Source organism: Triticum urartu, chromosome 5 (assembly GCF_003073215.2).
Source record: "Triticum urartu cultivar G1812 chromosome 5, Tu2.1, whole genome shotgun sequence".
NCBI classification, from domain to species: Eukaryota; Viridiplantae; Streptophyta; class Magnoliopsida; order Poales; family Poaceae; genus Triticum; species Triticum urartu.
Genome location: NC_053026.1, coordinates 539,865,942 through 539,875,397, shown reverse-complemented (window position 1 = coordinate 539,875,397; position 9,456 = coordinate 539,865,942). Strand labels below are relative to the sequence as shown.

Here is a 9,456-nt window from a genome sequence, read left to right as displayed (position 1 = left end):
AAGAGCCACCAACTTTGTGCCTAATGAGTAATAGAACACAATGGGCGTCGGTTGAGCTCGTGAAAACACCGAAAACGACACGTTGGGCCATTCAGGCGCATGGGTGATGATGAGGTCATAGAGGAAGGGTGTGTTCTTCCAGATCTTATACTCCTCATTGATCAACCGCTCCTCATCCTCGGCACGGACCTCCTCCCCATTCTTGCCGCCGGCCTTCGGCATCGCCGTCTCCCCGATAGGGTTAAGGTTTGGTTTGGGTGGACTTTTGGGTTGGGGCAAGGGGGGAGGGGGTAGATCGAGGTAGAGCGAGGGTTGAGGGAGTGAATGGGCGTGATGGGGGAAGGAGATATCGAGGGGGTGTTGTGGTGTGGTGTGGTGCGGCCCGGATGGGAGAGAATAAAAAGAGCGAGTCGAGAGAGGTCCCGAGCAATCAAAGCAAAGCGATTTATTGCCCAAATTGATATGCGCATTTGGGCCTCGCAGCTTGAACGGAGGCCCGAGCCCAAGTACAAGACATTGGACCCACATGTCAGCCAGGGTGGAAGGCGTGAGCAGTGCAATAAATGTGGAACGGCCGGTTGTACTACGAGGTAAGCAAATTGCAACTATACAGAGGGAGCAGTAAGTTCTTTCCAGAAAAGCAAAAAAGAGAATCAAGAAAGATACAAAAAAATAAGAATAGGGTAGCAATTGAAAACGGTGTGAATTGACGTGAGCAATATGCCACTTTTTTGTTGAGGGTACATAGCTTGTTCGCGCCATGATAAAAGTCCCTCGCTTCCGACATTTTTTAATGTTAATAAGGGTACACAGTGTCCACCCTATTCGAAGATAGGATACGACAAAATAGGTTGTCTTCCTTCTCCCGCCTTGCAATGTCTCTCACTCCCGTGAGCTCTACACCTCTTCCAGTCATTGTCTATAGCCACAAACCCTCATAATTTCCCCGCAAAGGAAAAAAAAAACTTAAGCTGAACTAAATACTTTGCAAGGAAAGATCTAATTTGCTATTATTCTGAAAAATACATCGTTGTTAGTTCATTATCGTATACTAGCCTAACTGGTTAGTTCATTATCGTATACTTCAGCCTAACTGCCCTAACGAAAAGGAATTCACAACAACCAGCCCTGCTTGACAATCAAATCAGATGCAACCATATGGAAGCCAGGTCAGATTGCTCGGAGGGCATAGCTGCCGTAATCATCGCGGAATGCTCCCAGCCAAGCATTCAGATAGGCAATGACATTGTGCTCGCGAAGCTAACGAGGTACCCAGATTACCATTTGTTTTCTGGCCATGTCACACTAGATCTTACAAACATGGAGCATATTGCAAATATAACCTTAAACCCTACAGCGACCATCCGAACAATTACGTGGTGTCCATCTCACATATACACAAGGAAAAGAAGCAAAAGGCATAAATCTACCAAGTCCAGTTATGTACACATGCCACAAAATGTGTATGCAGAAGCTTCTGGAAGAATAAATGCTGCAATTTTCAGCAAAACAAAGGATGAAGATAGCTTGTTGCTTCACTTCTCACGAAGAATGGATCTTCGCTGCAGATCTCGTCACTAACATGCTAAGTTTAGGTGATAAACTGACTATTCCAGAGGAGTTTCAAGATCTGGTCTTTGGTCCATGGTCTTTGCCATCGCGCCATCAGGGAAAGCGTCTGGATATGTTGTTGCTAACCTTGATTTCATGCTTCTACAATAACAGCATAAAAGACAAGTTAGCTGCGCCGGAGAACTACTATAGAGGTACAGTTCAAATAACACTCTTGGAGAAGAGAATCATCCCGTAGATAGACAAAACGGCACTAGGAAGTAATAGAATAGAGACTAAAAAGCAGCTGACACTTTAGAAGAAGAATAAGCACGCAAGAAGGTACCTCAGCTTCATGAAAATATGGTCAAGATCATCCTTCATCGACTTGAGAAGGCGAGCTTTGCTAGCAAGGTCACTGGACACCTCCGCAAAGCATTGCTCAGAATACTCGTTGAAATGTGTGAGAACTGCATTACTATCTTGCAATCGCCCCAGTCTGCAAAGTAACAGTATGATGATCATTAGGCCACAATTCCGAAAACTTCTACTGCCATGCAGTAGATACATGTCATTTAAGCATTCAGAATTACACAAGTCTAACAACGCAATTGATGCCAGCCTAAATGTTTCCTTAGCTAAAATGCCCTAAGTGAGAAGCACTCTCACCAAAAAAGGAAAACAAGAGTGCCACTACTAAGAGATGTTACTAATTACGTTACCATGGCACGAATTTTGCAGAAAGGGGGGAAGCAGGCTGGGTTGGCACCAAGGCCAAGATTACCAGCATTGTTGCATAAGAGTACCGACTAAACTTGGAAGCTCACATTTTTCCATAGGGCAAAGTGAGGGTCAGAAATATACCAATTTAATTAGACAAGACTTCAATTTACTTGGGAAATGAGGATATGGCTTGTTAGGCAAGTACAGATCAAATTTTGTGGTCCAAGTCAATCTTCCCTACAGAAGGGACAGCTTGTACCTGAGATGGATTACCCAAGTAATGAGAACAATCAATCAGTATTCAGTAAAGATCTCCCAGTCCCCAACCTTCCCTCCATTTCAACTCAGCAACATGGCTGGCATGTCGTTGGTCCTTGGGGCCATACCTCCAACCTTGTGAGGTCAATTGATCTTGGGGCCAGTACCAAGTTTAGCACGTCACAGGGTCAGGTCAGGCAGCCCACACTAAAGCATGGCGCGTGGAAAAGGGAAACTGAAATGTCACATGTCTATGGCCAAAAATGAAACGGACAGAAGGATTCTTTTCGTAATACCAGCAATATCCATTACTGAATGGGCCTGACTGGTGAATAGCAGGTCTTATGGTTTGCCATTAGCACATTACTAATTTAGTGGATGACCGGTGACCCAGACCATGTTATCTTGGCATGAAGACAATGAAGCAAAATCAGGAACTTAAACCCCAAGTAATTGAGATGAGCAGTTGTGCTATGCTCCCTGCAATTCCCTAGAAGCTGTTGTTTTGGAGGCATGGGTGAAGTCCAACTTTCGAAACTGAAATACCGTTATCCTTTGAAATTTTTAGATTAGACAAATGAAAAATTATATGTGCAACTTTGTCTCAAGAAAGACTATGAAAAGACATAATGGTGTGGGTTTTAAAATATATTATAATAGAAATCAGTCGCCACAGTTACGCTTTGAACCATGCTGATGTACAAACGACAGTGTCGGAAAGTGGATGGAGTAGTCAAATTACCCAACTATCCCATTAAGGGAACAGCTCATACAACTCTATCAAGGAAATCAGACCAATAACAATCATTGGCGTACTAAGGATAAATCTATCATTTAATATTATGCATGCTTAATTGGAGAATAGAATATACAGTGAATAAATCACTAGCGATATCTGCGTAGCGAGTATATCTGCCAGGGCAAGATGCCATCTATGAAAGTCGAAAGCTGATATTTTATAGAAAGGAAAGTAGGAGTTCAAGAGGGAAAGTGGCACGTGCATTACCTGCGTGCTAACGAGAATTACTGCAATTAATTACAAGATCTAGGAACTATGACCACCCTATGCCTGTTGGGAGTCCAAAACTGTTGAGCCAATAGGGTACAGAGCATTGGTGGGTTCTGAGAAATTATATACGACTATGAAACATAATTTGACTCATTACACATGTAAGAATGAGAGCACTTAACCTTTTCGCAAGCTATGACCACTTCAAATTACATGCATTCCCTAAACAACATATACAAACCACATGGAATTGTCTACAAGTATAATAGAGTAAATTTTAAAGCCCTGCTTGGATTGGATGTAAATTTTGTGTGCTGCCCGGTATTCAGTTCAAACTTGAGCTAAATTGTGGGGAGCACATGGATTTTACACTCAATCCAAGCAGGGCCTAACATGTACTTGATTTAAAAAAAATACTAACAGCACATTCTACAGCTGTTTTAGGTTGACTAGAATCTCAGTGCAATCCTTTACAAATTATACAAACTCTTGTCTGAGAATCAAGGTTAGGGTAGGTGAACGCCACATGCCCGTACAAAAAGAAGCAGAAGTATCACAGCAAGCATTGCAAGTGCTCGGGGAGGAAAATGAGAAACAAAAGTGTGGGAGGAAAATGAGAAACAAAAGTGTAAGTGTACAGTAAGGTGTCTCCATGATATTGATAGCATCAGAAGTCCCAGCAATAGAGCCTAGTACTGCCTATTTACATGTTTATCAGATTTGATTCATGAACCATTTCAGGGGCATCTGGACAGGGATGCACGGGTATATGGGTGTTTTGGATGCAAAGAGGAAAACAATCAAACAAATAGGCAAACAGTGGAGACAAAAACTGGATGAGGCAAAGGGACATCAACAGTTCTATTATCCTCGGTGTCACAGAGATAATGTTGTACGCACATATAGTAGAAGCATAGCACTTGGAATTTTTATGAAACTTATAACCAGCCATATATTTGACGGCCCATCACTAAATGCGAGCATTTGGCTTAACTCTAAAAGCTCTTTCTAGTTTGAACTCATCAGTCATCACTAACAAATACCCAATTAGGAGGTAATAGGATGAAAAGAGGACAGAAATAAACAGTGGAACACTCAAAATGTGCACATGGCAAAGGGCCACCGATATGGTATGCTCATGTAAACAGTAGTACGGAACCATCACTAACAACCGCCTATACATTTACAAACCATCACTTAACAGCAGCAACTAGCTGAACTCCGTAAGCTCTTTCCACTCATCAGTCACTCCTAACAATGGTCCAATTAAGAGGTGGCAGGGGGCTCTTACTATCGGATAAACATGGATGCGGAAACAGTGGATGAGCCAAGAATTATAATTTAATGCGGCCAGATGAATCAAACTATTAGGGGCCAAAGTATGAGGCAATGAAAAGTTTATTTGATATTGTAAGGATTAACAGCACCATGTGCATGCACTTAAGAGGGCACGGAGTAGCCATGGCTCCTGCCAGTCTCCCCTGTCTCCGACCCTGTGCCGAAATGAAGGCTACCAGCAAACTCGATAACATCCCAGATTTCTATCCAAAATCCATTCACCAGTTAAAAAGCTTCACAACTTGTACAAGAATAAAAAGATCACGAAAACAAGTAATTATGTTGGAGGACACAGATTTTCCTTCTTCATGTCAACTTGTAAGAATATGTACTGTGAAATGTGAATGCCACCTAGAAATTCTAGCCACCGCTTGGTAAGATCTCCGGGCAGTCAGGCACAACCCGACTTTCAGGTTTACTTCATATATCAAAGAATACACCGAATTCACATCATCTACCATTGTTCAACCCAATTCGTACTCGGAAACTCTTGAAGGGAGGAATAAGTAGATCTCCCTACGGCTCTAAACCAAGCACCAGCACTGCAAGCACTCACAGGTGAGGCATACTACTGCAGACACAAACAACCTATGATACTCGCAAAAAAAAAACTATCATAAAACTGGGATTTTACGAAATCTGTGGCAAAACTAGGGGCGGTATTCTCATGTGTCGGAGCAAATCGAAGTGAAATCAAATTACGAGCGAAGGCGTCGGAGACGGGGAATCGCTCACATGAGGTGCTGCGCCTGCTTGATGGATTCCACGTCCTCGGCGCTGACGAGCGACCTGAACTGCGCCGCCACCTCCGCGGCTGCCGCGGCGGTCTGCGGCGAAGCCCCCGGCGGCTTCTCCATGGCTCACCCCCCTCTTCCTCCCCCTCGTCGTGGGCTGGTACGGGGCGTCACGTGTGGCGGTGGCGAGGTTACGGGGCTGTAGGATCGGCTCTGACGCTGGCTACAGCGGCAGCCTTGTCGTCGGCAGCGAGGGCGGTGGACGGAGAGGCGTCTAGATCGGTGGAGACGGAGACGGAGTGAACGAATACGCCATCGACGTCGAACTGGGCCGGGTAAACAGGCCGTTAAGTTGATAGATTGTGTGGGCTTGTACGGTCCTATGCCTTTCGTGCCTTCTGAAATCCAGTTCTCAGTTATCATTGTTGGCAGGTATCAAGGTGGCACCCACGGCTCCAGCCGTTAACCATCTTCTATTTGCAGATGATAGCCTGTTGCTTTTCAAGACTAGTGTGGAGGGTGCAAAGAAGGTATCAGACCTACTAACTTTCTATTGTAACACTTCCGGACAGAAAATAAACAATACAAAGTCATCCATCTTCTTTAGTAAGGGTTGTCCTCAAACAATAAGGGACGGGGTGAAGGACAAACTTCAGGTGCACAATGAGTCTCTCAGTGATCGTTACCTGGGTATGCCAACTGAGGTTGGACACTCAAAGAACGACACTTTCAAATATCTGAGGGGTAGAGTCTGGGAGAAAGTGAAAGGATGGATGGGCAAATTACTGTCGTGTGCTGGAAAGGAGGTGCTAATAAAAGCGGTGGCCCAGGCTATACCGGTCTATTCTATGTCCTGTTTCAGGCTTCCAAGAGGGCTGTGTGATAGTGTTACAACTATAATTCGACAGTTTTGGTGGGGAAGCAAAAGAGGCAGAAGAAAACCAGCATGGGTTGCATGGGATATAATGACTATGCCAAAATATATGGGAGGTATGGGATTTCGTGATCTGGAACTGTTCAACTTGTCTCTCTTGGCTAGGCAAGCATGGAGGGTGATGGATGATCCGGAGTCGTTGAGTGCAAGAATTTTGAAGGCCATATACTTCCCAAATCAATCCCTTTTGGATGCAAAATTAGGCTCTCACCCCTCCCAAATCTGGAGAGGGATACTTGATGGAAGAGATGTAGTTGCTTAAGGAATTATTTGGCGCATAGATGATGAACAAGAGACAGATATATGGAATCATAACTGGATCCCAAGAGAGAGTTTCAGGAGACCGATTGCTTCATTGGTACCGAATCCACCTCGACGTGTCTCAGAGCTCACAGAAACATCAACAACAACTTGGAAAGAAGAGCTGGTGCGGGCTGTCTTCACACCGTTCGATGCGGAAGCAATTGTAAAGATACCTTTATGTACTCGTATGATCTCTGATTTTTGGGCTTGGAGTGAGGAGCCTCGGGGCCACTTTTCTGTCAGCTCAGCTTATCGTATGCTCACCCGCACAAAGCTGAACAGAGAGGCGTGGCTAGAGGGTCGCGGGGGTACATCAAGAGTAGAAGCAGAAGGAGCTGATTGGAAGTCGTTGTGGAAGGTACAGGTCCCGTCGAAGATCAGGGTCTTCATGTGGAGATTGGCAAAGAACTCGATCCCATCGGCTGCAGTGTTGCATAGGCGAAACATGGCAACTTCTGCAGCATGCAGTTTGTGTGGTGTTCATGACTCATGGAGACATGCTTTGTTGGACTGTCCTATGTCAAGGAGCACGTGGGCGCTGTCATCCGAAGCCATCCTGGATCAACTGAGCATTAACCAACATGATTGTGCTAAGGATTGGATCTTTGTCATGGGTAGAACTTTGGAACCGGAGGAATTTATCAGGTTTGTAATAACTCTTTGGGCTATCTGGGGTGCGAGGCGCAAGGCAATATATGAAGATATATTCAAAAGCCCATATGCAGTTCATGGCTTTGTTAACTCTTACCTAGGAGAACTTCTTCAGCTATCTCAAAAGGGTGAGCCCCATGGGAGTGCAGCAGCTGGGCGGTCGGGTTGGCTAGCACCGCCCGAGAATTGTATGAAACTAAATGTTGATGCAGCAGTGAGTAGGGGAGGAAACCATGGAATAATGGGTACAATATGCAGAAACAGCGAAGGCACTTTCCTTGGCGCGTCGGCCTATGTTTTCAGAAATCAAAATGATACAGCTACCTTTGAAGCGCTAGCTATCAGGGAAGGTTTGGCTTTAGCCCAAGATCTGAATTTGAACCGTGTACATCTCGCTTCAGATTGCCAAGGTGTTGTGTCAAAAATCAAGAAGGGAAGTGGATCAACCTACAGAGCTATCATCGAAGAGATCAAGATGACGGCTACGTCTTTTACTTCATGTAATATAGTTCATGAGTATAGGAGCTCCAATAAGGAGGCTCACAATTTAGCGAAACATGCTTTAAAGTTAGGGCCTGGTCGTCATGTTTGGCTAGGCCAGCCAGAGGGAATTCCTTTCGTCCTTGTAAACATTGTGACGGTTTGAAATAAAAGATTCGCGAGATTGCCTAAAAAAAAAGGTGGTAACATATGTTCTGAAACTCCGCTCAAAAAAATATATATGTTCTGCAATTGAAGCTGAAGCTGAACTTTGCGAACTTTAACTTTTTGGATACGGAGTGATGCAGATTTGTTGGGGACACAGCTGCTGCAAATAAACAACTTGAGTGTTGAAACTAAACAAAGGACGTACGATACATTCGAAGGTGTATAAAAGTTGACCATTTTTTAGAGGAAGAAAACCTAAAAGTTGACCATCCGCGCAACAAGTCTCTAATTATTTTCTCCTCCGTCCACAATCGATCTCCACAACGGTGAGGATAGAAGCGGGCAGCTAGAACATGGACTCAATGCCACAGCGCTCAAAGATGTAGGTTCTGCTCTTGTGCTCGACCATGCGCAGCTTGCCTCTGCTCGCTTCTCCGTTCACAATCTCCACGCCCGTGAGGATAGCAGCCGTGTGAGCTGCTAGCTCTTCATCATGCTTCTGAGGTTCCATAAAAACGCCATAGGTTTTGGCTATGCAAAACCTGTTGGCCCCAAGGTACACCATGCTGCTGCGGATCAACAGCCAGTGGTTGGGAGGGCCGGAGACTCGCCACCTGCGCAGCACCTTGGGAGCGCGGTCCAGAGACGAGAGGTCGACGGCGCAGAGGTCGTGCTGGCTTTCGCCGCCGATGCCGAACCAGAGGCCGTGGAGCTCCGGGACTCGCAGGGCGCGGCCATGGAAGGGCAGCACCCAGCGGCCTGCCTTGGCCCACTGGTGGTTGGACGTGTCGAAGCAGTAGGTGCCGAAGGCGCCTTTCTCGCGCGCTGAAGAGATGCAGATGGTCTCGCCGTCCTCGAGCAGCGCGTATGACTGGATGGTGCGGGCTTCGCAGGCCGGATCGTCGAGGTAGGGCGGCGGCGGGAGCTTGCGCCAGTGCCAGGCCTTGTTTACATCGCACCTCCCGAGCCCGTATGGGTTGTAATGGATCAGAGCCTCGAACTCGCTTGCGTAGGACCCGTTGATCGCGTAGAGGGCAGCAGAGCGACCGGAGTCCTGGGCGCCGTCGGCGCTGGCCTTGGTGACGCACAGGGAGATGGGACTCCGCCACTTGGGGGAGTTGAGGCGGGGCAGCATCTCAATGGAGCCGCCGTCGGCGTCGGCGTCGTACAGGACGGCTTGCCCGGCGAAGTCGACCGCGACGATCTTGCCTTCGCCGCCGCCTCGTCCGTAGAAAGGCATGAAGTCGAGCGTCAAGCAGGCCTCGCGGGATGACTTGAAGCTGACCACCGGCCGGGTGAGTTCCTGG

At 46.3% G+C, this 9,456-nt stretch overlaps 1 protein-coding gene across 1 annotated transcript; it reads right to left on the bottom strand.

The window, feature by feature from the left end:
• Positions 1–1,251: 1,251 nt before the first annotated feature.
• On the bottom strand, positions 1,252–5,938 carry LOC125510522 (kxDL motif-containing protein 1). Its single transcript, XM_048675736.1, has 3 exons — positions 5,615–5,938; positions 1,898–2,050; positions 1,252–1,713 (listed from the first exon to the last, which is right to left on the bottom strand). Exons 1-3 carry the CDS (start codon positions 5,734–5,736, stop codon positions 1,608–1,610), a joined length of 381 nt encoding a protein of 126 aa, XP_048531693.1. The 5' UTR covers positions 5,737–5,938; the 3' UTR covers positions 1,252–1,607.
• Between the last annotated feature and the right edge of the window lie 3,518 nt (positions 5,939–9,456).

What these genes read in the sequence shown, in the direction of transcription:
- LOC125510522 (XM_048675736.1), bottom strand. Translation starts at nt 5,736, where the DNA reads ATGGAGAAGCCGCCGGGGGCTTCGCCGCAGACCGCCGCGGCAGCCGCG. An exon ending in AAGCAGGCGCAGCACCTCAT is followed by an intron (nt 2,051 to 5,614) that starts GTGAGCGATTCC and finishes GTTACTTTGCAG; the next exon opens with ACTGGGGCGATTGCAAGATA. An exon ending in CATATTTTCATGAAGCTGAG is followed by an intron (nt 1,714 to 1,897) that starts GTACCTTCTTGC and finishes CTGTTATTGTAG; the next exon opens with AAGCATGAAATCAAGGTTAG.